Genomic DNA, 15,966 nt, shown 5'->3' with positions numbered 1-15,966 from the left:
TGACATTCTGTACTGTCTCATGTTCATTTGTTTCTCAAATTCAAAATGCTGCAGTATAGAGCCAAATTAAAAGTTTCAGCATTACTGTCCAAATAGTTACGTAGTAATATAATTACATACACACATCCATATTCATTATTAGTCATTGTCATCTATTCTAGGGTACTACCCCTGAGGTATAATAATAAGAACGTGTACTGCACTCTGGGAGAATCTCAATTGCATTTCTTTGATTCTTCACTTCCGCTCCCCTTTGACCTCATCCAATTGGGAGTGGTTTCCACTAGATAACACAAAGCTGCTTTTTGGTCTTAATTTAAGATTAGGCATAAGGTTTTCTGTGTGGTTTTTTAAATTATTTTTTAATTTAACTAGGCAAGTCAGTTAAGAACAAGTTCTTATTTACAATGACGGCCTACCAGGGAACAGTGGGTTAACCGGCTTGTTCAGGGCAGAACGACAGATTTTTGCCTTGTATCGAATCCCCGAGCTGACAACAATTTTTAAGTTATGGCCCAACACACTAGGCTACCTGCCATGTTTAAGGTTAGGTTTAAAATCAGATTTCAAGAAGATAAATGGTAAAATATATCAAATTTCGACTTTTTGGTTATTTTATTCTCCCTCTGTTTGAATACATCCTACCTTCACTGAAATAATCACTTATCTGTCTATGATGGACTGGTGCATTATGCACTAGAAGCCCTGCTCATCCAAATAGATCATTACTTCAATGAATGGAGGAATTAAACTAGGCTATTTCAAAGTAATACAGGGGCGCAATTTAAAAACCCTGCACTCCACTGCCTGCTAGTCAGCTAAACACCTATCAGCCAATCAAGATACACACAGCACCACATTGGTGGTGTAGCAAACGTAGCGATACGTCAGCTCTGCCAGCGTGGAATACGGAGCGCCAGTCCAGGAAGTTAACATTTACAGGTGTTAGCAGGATAACGAAGCTGTTCAGCCGTCAATATTATACTATTCCCCACGTCCATACAGAGTGGACAGGCGGCGTATCCTTTTCTCAAGCTTTCCAACTGTCTGAAGCCACCGCGTCACAAGGTAAGCACAAACGAGCTGTCAATCTTGGTGTGGTCCAAGCGGTAACGCTAGGCAAACTATGGCTAGCAATGCTAGTTAGGCTAGCAGCACCAACAGCGGTAAGCCAGCTGTCATTGCTAAGAATTACGCGGAACTAGCTTTATTTCCTTTATTCACGCAATGCAATGTGGCATTTAACCCTTGCATGTCCTTGTTTTTTCATGGCTTATGTCGTCAATTAAGAAGCTGCCACCTTCCATTCATAAAACAGCTTATCATCGTGATGACGATGCTGCTAATTTGTTATGGATGGTCACGGATAACAGACTGACTAGCGCAGGTGCCGCGTTCAAAACAACTGGGAACTCTGAAATCTCCGACTTCAGCGTCCCCAAGACAACTGAGAACGCGGGGGGGACGACGACGACGAGCTCTGACTGGGAAAATCGTTTTGAACTACATTTAAGTCATTTAGCAGACGCTCTTATCCAGAGCGACTTACAAATTGGAAAGTTCATACATATTCACCCTTCATCCGTGGGAATTGAACCCACAACCCTGGCGTTGCAAGCGCCATGCTCTACCAACTTAGCCACACGGGACCACAATTCTACAATTCCGATGCTGTGTTTTAACATTTAGAAAGGTCAATAATCACCCCTTTCAAACCGGTTTTCGAAACATGCTGATATGTCCCTTTTCATATCAGTAATAAATAAAATAAAAATATACACTTACTTTAGCAGTTTTGCACATAACCACAAGATGTGTGTGCTTCCAGTCGACGAACTACACTTTCCACAGTTACGATTACACACAGATATTTGGAGCATGCTAGATGGCTATTTAGCATAGGTGGCCACCTATGTCTTCCGTAAACAAGTAATGCAACTTGGAGATATGGCTGTGTATTATTTTAATTTGATATGGAAGATACGTTCCTTATGTTTCCAAAACCGTACGGCAAGCAATGCGTGTTATAGAGCAAGCGTCAGGGCTCTTAAACTCCTCTGGTCAGAACATACTTCAGTAGACAGCCAGAGTCATCATGATCAAGGATGTTATTTGTTGCTTAACAGACATTTTACTGAAAGACAAATATTTAGGCAGATCATAAATATATTGAGTGGCATGTTGTAGAAGCAGAAAATCCGGTTTGATGAAATCAGCCAGGTAATCCAACTCTATCACATAACAGGTGTATCCATAACCACACCCATTATCATTTCAGACAGAAATTAGGGCCTTGGCACCACAGGTAATGAATAGAAGTTATAATCAGACTGTATTTACTTTCAACTGCTTCTCCAGTCGCCTGGAATTGGCAATAACATGAGCTAGACTATGGTAGAGTCTGTTACATCATGCCAATGTCAATATTTGACTAATGTTAACAATTAGATTGACCTCTGTCTACTATACCTCTGATCCACCTCGATGTGCAGTCCAATAGGTGACAGAGGAGGGTAGATGGAGGATTAGTGTTAAATATAAATCTTTAGGGGGAGAGAGAACTGAAAGATGTGTTTTTAGCTAGCCTCTGGCAATGGCTCTGTCTAACCCTGAGATTGAATGAGGTATCCATCTGCTTAAGTGTCTTCTTGCTCAGTCTCTGACTTCTGACCGTAGATGATGGTCGACCCCACACTCGCTGAGATGGGCAAGAACCTCAATGAGGCCATGAAGATCTTGGAGGATGGCCGAAAGTAAGCTTTTATGAATTGGTGTTTGTTCATAAAGATGTATTGGCGAGTATTACACTGGCTGTTAATGACACACATCTCTTCACACATAATGTATGTTAACACAAGTCAGATGCACACACCTGAAGGACTATCTGACTTGTTGGTTTTGTTGTTTGTTTCTCTCCAGGGCATCAGATCTGGATGCAGATGGACGACAGTTCAGCAGGAGTAGTATCCCTGGACCCCTACAGGGAGAGTGAGTACAGCAGATACCCCTGTTTCTCACTTTCAATCTAGTATCTTTCTCTGTCTCTCTCTCTCTCTCACACACATACAAATGTGGATGGTATTTCACAGAAGCAATGAGTTCCCTCAAGCAACGCGTTGTGTGTTTTGTTCCAAACTTTTAGTGGGCAGGATGTGGCCAGTATACTCCAGCTGGTCCAGAATCTCATGCATGAAGATGAGGAGGAAGATAAGCCAAGCCATCGGTAGGTCTGACATTAAAACACCACTACTGAGAGCACTGTCAGTTGGAAGGCCGTCTTAGAATTTTCTTATCAGTATAATAAGAATTTCCAAGTGAAAAAAAATAAGTTGTTGATAATATCAATAAAAAATCTATCCGGTTTATTAAAGTTGCAACAGGGAGACGCCTCCAGATCACAGGCAGAGAAAATGTCTATCTGGCCTCTTGGAGACAGGCCCTTTATATTCTAATCAGACAGTACCAAGTGTTCTGTAAAAAACTGCCCAAGAGGCTTGTAGGAAGTCAAAACAAATTGCAGTGACATTGTCAGCTGCTACAGAATCACAACATGTTTCACAGAATACAGTAATAATCAGTGTCCTTGTACCTCCAGTCTGGCGTCAATCACTATCAACAGAACCTTGCACAAACAGAACGTGAAAACAAATAAATATGCTAAGCATTGTGTTAATCACTCTTCACTGTATATGAACTTTATTATTCCTAAATATTCCCAATACAATCAGTATAATGCAGTTTATCAACATCATGTCTTTGTGACCTCACTTCCTGTGCATGTCTTGTCCCCCCCCAGCAGGATGCAGAATGTCGGAGAGCAGGGTCACATGGCGTTGCTAGGACACAGCCTAGCAGCCTACATCTCAGTGCTGGACAGGGAGAGACTTAGGAAGCTGATCACACGCATCGCGTCTGACACAACACTCTGGCTCTGCAGACTCTTCAGGTGTGTGGGTCTGTCTGTCGAGTGCATGTGTGTGCTTGTTCCTGGTGCATTGCTAAGTGGATTTTGATGTCCTGCCAGGTATGAGAGTGGCTCAGCATACTACCATGAAGATGACAGAGAGGGCCTGCTGAAGGTGTGTCGCCTGGTCATCAACACCCGCTATGAGGACTACTCCACAGAGGGCTACACCGTGCTCAACTCCACACAGCCTGTCATTTACCAGAGCGCCACCTGCAGGCCTGGCCTGGGACAGCACCTTTGCAGCCAAGTAGGCGTAGAAGCAGGCATAGAAACGCATTGCGTGTTGTTACATGAAGACACAGACAGACCTTTTTGATGTTACTTTAGTATTATAAGAGCAGATATTTCAGAAGTTATTCAATGTAGATTGACTTTAACAGAAATCCTCTCTTCCTCAGCTGGGTCTGCCTCTGTCCAGCCTGTGCACCGTCCCCTGTAACACCATGTTTGGATCCCAGCACCAAATGGTAGATCAGCCTCATTTAGATAGGGCTCATACAATGTGCACTACCAAAGTATGTGGACACCTCATTACAAAATGATGGGCATTAATATGAAGTTGGTCCCCCCACTTTGCTACTATAACAGCCTCCACTCTTCTGGGAAGGCTTTCCATTAGATATTGGAACTTTGCTGTGGGGACTTGCTTCCATTCAGCCACAAGCGCATTAGTGAGGTTGGACTCTGATGTTGGGCGATTGTTGGAAAGGTGGCATCCCATGACGGTGCCACGTTGAATGTCACTGAGCTCGATTTTATACACCTGCCAGCAAAAATAGCCGAATCCACTAATTTTAAGGGGTGTCCACATTCTTTGTGTATGTATATATGTGTGTATATATATATATATATATATATATATATGACGTGTGTGTGTTTATTTTCAGCAAACTTAACATGTGTAAGTATTTGTATGAATATAACAAGATTCAACAACTGAGACATAAACTGAACAAGTTCCACAGACATGTGCCTAATAGAAATGGAATAATGTGTCCCTGAACAAAGGGGGGGTCAAAATCAAAAGTAACAGTCAGTATCTGGTGTGGCCACCAGCACCGCAGTACTTAATGCAGCATCTCCTCCTCGTGGACTGCACCAGATTTGCCAGTACTTGCTGTGAGATGTTACCCCACTCTTCAACCAAGGCACCTGCAAGTTCCGGGACATTTCTGGGGGGAATGGCCCCAGCCCTCACCCTCCGATCCAACAGGTTCCAGACTTGCTCAATAGGATTGAGATCCGGGCTCTTTGCTGGCCATGGCAGAACACTGACATTCCTTTCTTGCAGGAAATCACGCACAGAATGAGCAGTATGGCTGGTGGCATTGTCATGCTGGAGCGTCATGTCAGGATGAGCCTGCAGGAAGGGTAACACATGAGGGAGGAGGATGTCTTCCATGTAACGCACAGCTTTGAGTTTGCCTGCTATGACAACAAGCTCAGTCCGATGATAATGTGACACACCGCCTCAGACCATGACGGACCCTCCACCTTCAAATCGGTCCTGCTCCTGAGTACAGGCCTCGGTGTAACACTCATTCCTTTGACAATAAATACAAATCCGACCATCACCTCTGGTGAGACAAAACCGCGACTTGTCAGTCAGTGAAGAGCACTTTTTTCCAGTCCTGTCTGGTGCAACGACGGTGGGTTTGTGACCATAGCTGACGGTGATGTCTGGTGAGGACCTGCCTTACAACAGGCCTACAAGCCTTCAGTCCAGCCTCAGCCTATTGCGGACAGTCTGACCACCGATGGAGGTGTTGTGTATTCCTGGTGTAACTCGGGCAGTTGTTGTTGCCATCCTGTACCTGTCCCGCAGGTGTGATGTTTGGATGTACCGATCCTGTGCAGGTCTTGTTACATGTGGTCTGCCACTGCGAGAACAATCAGCTGTCCGTCCTGTCTTCTTGTAGCGCTGTCTTAGGCGTCTCACAGTACGGACAATTTATTTCCCTGGCCACATCTGCAGTCCTCATGCCTCCTTGCAGCATCCCTAAGGCACGTTCACGCAGATGAGCAGGGACCCTGGGCATCTTTCTTTTGGTGTTTTTCAGAGTCCGTAGAAAGGCCTCTTTAGTGTAATAAGTTTTCATAACTGTGACCTTAATTGCCTACCGTCTGTAAGCTGTTAGTGTCTTAATAACGACTGTTCCACAGGTGCATGTTCATTAATTGTTTACGGTTCATTGAACAAGCATGGGAAACAGTGTTTAAACCCTTTACAATGATCTGTGAAGTTATTTGGATTTTTATGATTTATCTTTGAAAGACAGGGTCCCAAAAAACGGACGTTTCTTTTTCTGCAGAGTTTATGTATTTAGGATACTGGGGTGCCTGTATGCGTACTACCTACCATACTACCCTGATTTTTAAATGGAAAACGTCTCCCTGGGTGTTTTGCTGATTGCAGGACATAGCGTTGCTGGACAAGCTGATTAGAGAGGATGTGGAGACTGGGAAGCTTCCATTGCTGCTGATTGCCAATGCTGGTCAGTGGGGAATTTTATCACCTTTTTAATACAAGAAATGGCTAAGAACACACTTCTACTCTTTAAAAGTGTTTTATTTTCTCCAAGGTTGTGTGCTTATTGAAAAACCTAGCATGGTGACAGTTTTTTTTATTTAAACTTGATTTAACTAGTCAAGTCAGTTAAGAACAAATGTGTTATCTACAATGACGGCCTACCAAAGGCCTCCTGCTGGGACGGGGGCTGGGATAAAAAAAAAAGTATGTGTGTGTACACACATCGCAACAATGACAACGCAACCCGGTGACCTAAGACAACACAGCATGACAACAACATGGTAGCAACACACATAGTATTACACTCTAAAGTGAAACAATGTTTACCCCTTCACCAACCAGGATGTTATTGTATGACTTACCTGGTCAAATAAAGGTTAAATCAACATGTCTATCACTGACTTATTGACCAAGACGTACAGCAGAGTGACTCCGAGCGTACTCACTGCCTGTCTTCCCAGGCACCCCTGGGGCGGGACACACAGACAAGCTGGGCCGTCTAAAGGAGCTGTGTGAACAGTATGGCATGTGGCTCCACATAGAAGGGTGAGTAACAACATTACACATACTTGTTATACTTCAAATATGTCTTTAAACAACCATATTGGAGGGGTTTGTAAATGCTTTATAACTGCTTGGTCTTTTCTGTCTCTCAGGGTCAACTTGGCCACCCTGGCTCTGGGGGAGGTCTCGTCCGCCGTGACGGTACGTATAGGATATGCTCTCCCATTCTGTGACCCTCAGAACTCTAAATGTATACACTAAGATGCCTGTATAGTACGGTAATGTAATATGTCTACTATGTGTCTTTGCCCCCTCCCCTGTCCCCAGGCGGCCACCAGGAGTGACAGTATGACCCTGACCCTGGGTCCGTGGCTGGGCCTGCCTGCTGTCCCAGCTGTCACCCTCTACAGACACGAGGACCCAGCCCTGGTATGCTTTCTCCTTCCTGTTCTCTCTTCTTTGGTATGCCCGTTTAACTCTCTCCTTGTCTGTAGCTGTAGGGCCTTTAAACTTGCATCCTTCCTTCCTTCCTGCCTCCCTTGAAGTTACTAGAGATCTGATATGACTGTATTGGTGAAAGCTATGTGGTAGAATCTTTGCTTTCACCTATCCACCTATTCACCTATCCACCTATCTCTCTATCTTAGTCTCTGGCAGCTGGGTTGACCTCCAGTCAGCCAGTAGAGAAGCTGCGTGCCCTGCCTCTCTGGCTCTCCCTGCAGTACCTGGGCCACGATGGGATAGTGGAGAAGATTAGACACGCTGTAGAGCTCGTAAGTACTTTGGAGTTAGTAATTACCATGTGGGTTAGCGATCTGTATTAATTTCTATCACCTTACTGCTAACAAACTGACCTGTGTTGTATCTCTTTTTGTCTGTAGAGCCAACAGCTTCTGGAGAAACTGAAGACTCTGGCTTCCATAAAGACTTCAGTAGGTCCACAACTTTCTGTTAAACTATCTACTACTATTAATGTGTGTGGAAAGCATTTATGCATTGAGGCTGTTCTAAGCAGTCATAAGCTGTTTATTGTATTTAGTAATGCACTATAAAGCCATTACACATAGGTGGGTCATATGATGAAGGCCCCCAATATATAAGCTTTTGCTTGAGTTTTAAGATACGATAACTTAAGAAAACAATCATAAGATCACACTTAACTCTAACACATAACATTTATAAGGATTCTGACGTCTGTTATGTCATCATCAGGATGAGCTTGACTCTAAGATCTCTTTCATCGATGCTTTGACTATGGTAAAGAAACAGCACTGAGCCTCGCTAACAGAGACCTCCATCATACTGTTGCAAAACAAAAACCTTGTTCACATGCATCAGCTCTGAGCAGATAGTGACCTTTATATAATCTGAAACTGAGTGTGAATATGATTTACACATGTAGACGATATAGAGATCATTGGAATGGTGCAGTAACTGCTGAAGCTGATCTGGTGAACAAGCAGAGTGTGTGGGTCTGGTTACTGTGTTGATGGTGGCTTTGAGTACCGTTTGTTGTAGTGAGTGTCGTGTGTAGGAAGTGTGTGTATACTGTAGATAGTGAGCTATTGGGTTGCCTTGGTTACAGGGTGTGGTGTCTCTCTCTCGGATCCCGCCGATCTCAGGGGGCTCTCTACGGGACTTGCTGGGCTCTCTCATTCTGTCTATTGTAGGTGGGACCAACCCTCTTTCCCCTGCCTGCTCCCACCTTTCTTTCTCTGTTTCACTCTGTACCTGACCATGTTTTTCCACCTGAATGCACTGAAAGGCACTGTATTTGAGACACCGCTCAAATCGAGGGCACTCATTTGCTAAAACTGCAATCAGTCCTCTTCCTGGTTCCTGTCCAATCATCACAACAGGCATGTTTTAGGCACAGCAGACAATGTCCTGTCCCCCCCACCACCACGTCTTCACAGAATCCTGATGACTCTAAAGTTGAACTTTGGCCCAGGCGTCATCAGATGGACCTCACTGTGTTTTGATAACTACCCTGTTAGGGTACAACAGTAACAATCCAACATGTCACTTCAACCAGTCAATCCTGCTATGGGTACTGGGTAGATGTACAAAGTATACACAGTACAAACAGTATAATGGTCAGTTGTGGATTTGTCGTAGGTTATAAGAGTTAGTCATGTATATAAAGTCCATGGAAAACACAGACATGTCCATTGAATGGAAGTCATAGGCATTGATTTTATTTTTAATTTTTTTTAAAAATATTTTTTATATCCCCTTTTCTCCCCAATTTTCGTGGTATCCAATCGCTAGTAATTACTATCTTGTCTCATCGCTACAACTCCCGTACGGGCTCGGGAGAGACGAAGGTCGAAAGCCACGCGTCCTCCGAAGCACAACCCAACCAAGCCGCACTGCTTCTTTAACACAGCGCGCCTCCAACCCGGAAGCCAGCCGCACCAATGTGTCGGAGGAAACACCGTGCACCCGCCCCCCTTGGTTAAAACGCACTGCGCCCGGCCTGCCACAGGAGTCGCTGGAGCTCGATGAGACAAGGATATCCCTACCGGCCAAACCCTCCCTAACCCGGACGACGCTAGCCCAATTGTGCGTCGCCCCACGGACCTCCCGGTCGCGGCCGGCTGCGACAGAGCCTTGGCGCGAACCCAGAGACTCTGGTGGCGCAGCTAGCACTGCGATGCAGTGCCCTAGACCACTGCGCCACCCGGGAGGCCTCAGGCATTGACATTTATGCCCAAACATTTACCTTTTTTTAAAGCTGCATGATTTAACAATCTCCATGCAGACCAGTTTGACTGCTCAAACAGAGGATGTGTGTCACAAACCCAGGCATCTCCATAGCATCACATCACACAGCTTCTCCGGCCCATTCTCACACATTACACCTGTTTGCATGTTAATGACAACAGAGTTTTTTAAAGATCAAAGGTTATGATCCTGGATGTGTGGAACCTCACCTGTGTGTCTCTCACTCTTCCTGTGCTGCAGGTGGAGGATGAGCTCAACTCTCCAGTAGTAGTGTTCAGGTTCTCCCAGGAGACCAGTGCAGGTGAGTGGTTAACACTACTCTTCCTGTTCTAACACATTTTCCTCAACTAACCAGGAACTCTTACTCAGCTGCATCCAACTTACTTTAGATGCAATGTGGGCATTCAAATGATGTAATAATGCATTCAAATGAGTATCATGTAAATGTACTATGTGTTTGAATTTGGCATGTTATATGTAATAGGTCATAATGCTATGCTCTCTTCCCTCTACTCAGAATCCAGTGGTGGTTCTGTGGAGGGCTACTTTGCTGGAGAGAGAGACGTGCTAGATTCCCTCAACAGATGGGTGAGCATTTGTTTACATGTGTAATGGGTGAGACAATGTTGGTTGCTTGGTTGGTTGGTTGATTGATTGTGTCTGCCTGTAGCTGTGTGAGCGGTTGGCACAGCTGGTGCCCGCCAGCGGGGTAGACATAGTGGAGTTGGAGGACGAGGGCACCTGTGTCCGCTTCACCCCTCTTATGACCGCCGCAGGTAACACTCACCTGTAGGACAGACACGCATCATAAAGAAAGGCACACATTCACCTATAAAATAAACATTCACATGTAAGACACACACTCACCTGTTAGACATACCATCCTTTGTATTACACACACTCACCTGTACAGTTAATGAAGAACACCTGATCATCATCAGTCAGGCACAACTCTCCTTTTGTTGACCCTGTAGCTGTTGACCTCTGAACTCTGCCCTCTGACCTGTTCCCTCCCAGCCCTGGGGACCCAGAGGTGTGACGTGGATCTGCTGGTGGAGCGGTTGACTGAGCTGGTTCCTGTGCTGAACTGTACGCTGCGTCTCAGACTGGACTTCAGAGAGGAGGTGTACCGCCACTCTGCCCTCAGTTACATAGAGGACCTCAGCTGGCCTGGCCTGGGAGCCGTCAGGTTGGAATATAATGTTATTCATTCCGTATTTGTATCATTAGTAGCTGTGTAATTACCATTTTACCATGCCATTTCATAGTAAAAACGTGGTCATTTCTGTACAGTAAAATAAAGTGTGTAATTTCTGTAAAGCAATGTGACTTGTCCACAAAATGATTGTGTGTATCCACTCAGGTATGAGCCGAGGATTGAGGAGCTGAACGACAGTAAGAGACAGTTGGAGGTGGAGAAGATCAACAGTGAGCTGCTGGTGAAACTAGGGGATCTGGATGCAGACCTCATCTTCTCCACCGGTCAGTACTGTGCCTATCCACAGCACAGAGCTTCTTTTATCACATCTGAAACTCAAGGTTTCATTCTTCCCCTCAATTCAAGGAATGATTCAGACCTGGTTCTGATTCTACCTGCTTTACCTCTTAACTTCTCTCCCTCAATCCTCAGGCCTGGAGTTCGGACCCGAGAAGGACTGCATATTTATTGGCATGGCAACGGAGGACCTAGACGTTGCAGAGCTAGTGGATACGATAGCCGCCCTCGGGAGGGACATAGAGGAAAACGGCAGGGTAACGCTATCTCTTTCTAATCTATTTACCTACAGTCTGTCACTTCCTCCAACATGGCTTGTACTTCCAGATTATATCGATTTTTGATGATAAAATGTAATAAAGAATCTATGCAATACTACAATCCTATTGCATTGATTGAGTTGTAAATGACTATTTTCTTCTGTCCCATCTTGTCACTAGCTATTAGAGAACATGACAGAGGTGGTGAGGAAAGGCATCCAGGAGGCAGAGCTCCAGCTCCAGAAAGACAACCAGGACAAACTCATGGAGGAGGTGTGTGCCTGTTTTTGTATGTGTATGACATTAATTTGTATACATGTACATTTTATGGACTGATTTGTATTTAAAAATTGCTCCATCTCTCTCTCTCTCTCTCTCTCTCTCTCAGGGTGTGTTGAGACAGATTCCTCTCGTCGGCTCCGTGTTGAACTGGTTCTCTCCGTTCCAGAGCACTGTGAAGGGCAGAACCTTTAACCTGGCTGCAGGTACACAACTGTGTGTGTGTGTGCCTGCTCCTAGGTTGCTCCTGTACATCTGCATTCCGATGGTATATTAAGTGACTGTTTCCCATAGGTTCCCTGGACTCCACAGAGCCCATCTACTCCATGAAGGCCCAGACAGGTGGGCTGGCGTCGCCAGAAACCCCTACCTCCTCTGCCAAGAGACTGCCAGGTATGGTCTCACAGAATCTATAGATGGGATATTCTTGTTCTTTCGCAGTCATTCTCTTTTAAAATCAAGGGACATTTTATTTATTAAAAATACTGGAAATCTTAGACTACTATTCTCTGATTCCTCCTCCACGTGCAGGACAGAGGCTGTTCCGGCGCGAGTGTGCAGGGGGCTCTGACTCCCACAGTGAGACAAGCTCCGTGGGCCAGGCTGAGGATCTCTCCAGGGAGAGGATCCCACAACCCACCACACCCAACCCACCTTCCCCTGTCCCAGACGAGACGGTTTCCATGGTCACTGGGAGTCCAGAGACCCCCCAGGTGCTGGCTGAACCCGAGCCCACGCAGGATAACGGCGAGGTGGGTACACAGGAAGGGGAAAAGGAGGAGAGATGGCCTGAGGGCCAGGAGGCACCAGTGGAGGAGACGGGCAGATAGGACAGCCCCCAAGGCAGGGTTATTTGAAACCAGCTCTGAAAGGTTCCAGGCCAGTCCAGCAGGTGTTGCAGAGCAGGGATTTATTCCATTCTCAAATAATTCTCCCTTGCATCTTTTCTTGACAACTGTCTCCTTATAGATCTAAAGGGACTGGAAACTGTGATGAGAGATAATTAGACAGCAAAGGCTTCACTTAGCCTACCAGAAGGGTAGGGAGTGCTTTTTTCATTTTATCTCTACTTTATTCTTTCTTTCCAGTCCCTTGATGACTGGGAGAGGTCAAGGACAACGGGAAGGAACCAGGATTTCGGAATGGAATCCAGCCTTAGTCTCTAGGGTTGTGTCTGAGGACTCAATCATTGTGGGTTAATAAATAACTATGTAGGAGTAGGACCTAAAAACTCTGGTCAAGCAGGAACTACACCTGAGGCAGGGAGTCAACGGTGAAGGGTTGTCTGAGGACTTCCTGGTTCATGGCCTCCACTCTACTTCAGTCGGTCTCGTCATGGCCCGGAGGTAAAACAGCTTATATGCAAGCCAAGTAACGTGTGACTAACACTGGAAATAAAACAATTTTAGTTTGTATGTAATGTATGCACACCTATTTCTATCCACTCAATCACCATCATGATCAGTAAAACCAGATCTATATAGAGGGAAATGTAGTAGAAAAATGAAAGCATACTGTGATATGAATTGAACGAGAGAATACTGACATCCACCCGCTTCTGATCTTTAAACACACCCACAGTATATGTGCACTACCCCAATAGACCGTCCATGGTTTGTCAAACACCCTCCTGTTAATTTTTGCACATACTTGGGTCTGATTAGTGTATTTTTTTTTTTTTTTTTACAATATAAATGTCTGTTTTTAATAATCTGACCAATGGGGCTAACATTTCCTTACAAGCAAAGTCTTGCTTAACATGCATTCTGAGGAAATTTCCTTTGCCAAAAAATATAGTGGCTGTAAGTTATGTTGATGTTTCCTGTGAGAAAGACATACTGTAGCCTAGTAGCTATTATAATGCCTAGACTGATGATAGCATATTTGCAGGTTAAAGGATTTGGTTTCGATGCAGGGTTGTTTAAAAAAATATATATATATATTCCATTTGTTCTGTCCATTATTACTGCACTACCTTATTTAATGTTGCACATAGTCATTTTATTTTTTTCATTCTCAAAATAAGTCTATAATTTGTTGCAATAACTACTTTGATGAATTATGATTCCGGACTTGAAATGACACAATAATATTTCTGTCCTGCTTCCAATACAATCTCTTTGATTTCACATACCTTTTCTCTCAGCCCTTTGTCAAGGATCCAGTTTTATGTTCCTTCCATACCATTAACTTCTCTCTCTTGAAGACTAGAGAATCTAGAGAATTTAACTATTCTTGACCTACAGCTCTAAGGGGGTTTACGACATGTTTTGTACACAGTTGTAATTATTGAAATGATAGGTGTTATATTCTCGTTGTCCAATCATATTTCTGCTATGTAGTCATAAAATTTGGGAGAACTTTAATGACCTAGGGTGTCAGTAGACTACTGACATTCCAATGACTTTCAAATGTGATGAATCATTTGCTTATAAAACTGCTTTTGTATCCACTGTGCCGTTAGACATTTTTATATCCAAAGCAGACAGAATGGAATGAGCTTATACTTTAAAGTTTTTCTTAACTTAGGATGTGCACTTAACTTGAAAATACAACTGTAATTGTTGTCTTCTGAATTGATACTATAAAGATGATCTTGGTTCACTGTACTCTGATATAATTTCCATTTGTTGTATATCTGTTTGTCGTAAGGCTTTGTTATTATGTCTTTATCACCTTACTTTATTGAGGACATAGTTTTCATATTCATTAAACATGTATGTACATGTTACTTTTTATTCTGCTCCTAATCAGCAATTCTGGTGCAATAATCTACTCACAGCATAGGAGAAAAATAACTGATATTTAATGTTGAACTGGGAGCATTATTTTTGATACACCATTAATTTAGTTTTCTGAAGTGAAAATATTTAATAGATTAATGTTTTAAGGACATAGGTGGTTGAAGTACATACTGCACTAATCTCATTGAAGTTAAATGCCTGTTTCTCAAAGATGTCTGAAAAAACACTGGTCAAATGTAATTTCATGGGATGGAAAGAGGGATGTATTGAAGAATCAAATCAGCTTTATTAAAACATGATATAAAACACTTTTGTGTCATCAATCATTTGCAGGGACTCTTAAATGTACAAGTCAAAGGTGTTAATCAAATTGTTAGTTAGCAAGTTGTTAGTTACCAAGTTATCAGTAATTCCACAGTCAACATCATTGAAATCCTGATTTAGTACCGGAATCGAGTTTCCCGTCAACCGGGGCCTCAACATCATCCTCTTGTTCCCAGGAATCAGGGGCAGCGTCTCTCGCGTCCATCGTGGGTCTTTGCTAGACATTTTGCTAGACATTGTCTCTCCCTAGTGGCAAAATTAGTACTTTGCACCAAGGCCTCAGCTGAACCTCAGCATTGTCCATACAGAACAAAATTATAAACGCAACATGTAGTGTTGGTCCCATGTTTCATGAGCTGAAATAAAATATTCCACAAATTATCCATATGCACAAAAAGCTTAACTCTCAAATTTTGTGCAAAATATTTATTTACATCCCTGTTAGTGTGCATTACTCATTTGCCAAGATAATCCAGTCACTTGACAGGTGTGGCATATCAAGAAGTAGGAGTATTTCTGTCTGTAATAAAGCCCTTTGTGAGGAAAAACTCATTCTGGTTGGCTGGGCCTGGCTCCCCAGTCACGTTAAATCCATATATTAGGGCCTAACGAATGTATTTCAATTGACTGATTTCCTTCTATGAACAGTAACTCAGTAAACACGTTGAAATTGTTGCATGTTGCGTTTATTTCAATGGGAATGAAAATGAACTAAACTTGCATATGTTTACTTATGTGAAATGGACTGCAATGCCATTAGATACCCACTGTCTGTCAATAGAGAAGGCCTATACTGTGGAAAGAACTCAAACTCACAGACAGGCCTATACAAAAACATCCAGTGATAGTTTGTTGCAGATGCAGTTCCTAGATTTTTCTGCGAGATGTTAATTTGAGGTAATGGAATTGAAGTTTAAACGGGATACGTGTGTTCTGTAAATAATTATTTTCACTGTTCAGACTGGCCTTTGAGCGTCTCATGCAACGTTTGCCGAATCGGAACCCAAAAATGTTGAACCTGCAAGATGGGTCAGCAACGTTGACGTAAAACGTGTGCTTTCCGTGTGTATGGAAATGTAGTTTTCTAACTTCCTCCACTACGTTCTACCGAATAACGGCGACACTTGCAATGCACA

At 43.6% G+C, this 15,966-nt stretch overlaps 1 protein-coding gene across 4 annotated transcripts; it reads left to right on the top strand.

Annotated features, from left to right (window-relative positions):
• Window positions 1-892: 892 nt before the first annotated feature.
• On the top strand, window positions 893-14,814 carry LOC129844084 (pyridoxal-dependent decarboxylase domain-containing protein 1-like). Of its 4 annotated transcripts, XM_055912455.1 has the most exons (25): window positions 893-1,068; window positions 2,677-2,753; window positions 2,920-2,988; window positions 3,143-3,223; window positions 3,797-3,946; window positions 4,025-4,214; window positions 4,366-4,434; window positions 6,384-6,462; window positions 6,959-7,043; window positions 7,154-7,202; window positions 7,329-7,430; window positions 7,649-7,774; window positions 7,883-7,933; window positions 8,587-8,667; window positions 9,969-10,029; window positions 10,246-10,316; window positions 10,399-10,504; window positions 10,746-10,917; window positions 11,092-11,210; window positions 11,359-11,480; window positions 11,664-11,756; window positions 11,872-11,968; window positions 12,057-12,155; window positions 12,294-12,514; window positions 12,851-14,814. In XM_055912455.1, the coding sequence occupies exons 2-25, from the start codon at window positions 2,677-2,679 to the stop codon at window positions 12,926-12,928; spliced, it is 2,448 nt and encodes an 815-aa protein (XP_055768430.1). In that variant the 5' UTR covers window positions 893-1,068; the 3' UTR covers window positions 12,929-14,814. The 4 variants fall into 4 exon arrangements, with proteins under 4 accessions (XP_055768430.1, XP_055768431.1, XP_055768433.1 ...); XM_055912456.1 differs by having other exon boundaries at window positions 3,800-3,946; window positions 12,294-14,814; XM_055912458.1 differs by lacking the exon at window positions 8,587-8,667 and having other exon boundaries at window positions 3,800-3,946; window positions 12,294-14,814.
• Window positions 14,815-15,966: the final 1,152 nt, after the last annotated feature.

The sequence above is a fragment of the Salvelinus fontinalis genome, unplaced genomic scaffold, assembly GCF_029448725.1.
Source record: "Salvelinus fontinalis isolate EN_2023a unplaced genomic scaffold, ASM2944872v1 scaffold_0171, whole genome shotgun sequence".
In the NCBI taxonomy this organism is placed as follows: domain Eukaryota; kingdom Metazoa; phylum Chordata; class Actinopteri; order Salmoniformes; family Salmonidae; genus Salvelinus; species Salvelinus fontinalis.
Note: the sequence above shows the minus strand (reverse complement) of the source record. Positions and strands in the feature narration are given on the sequence as shown.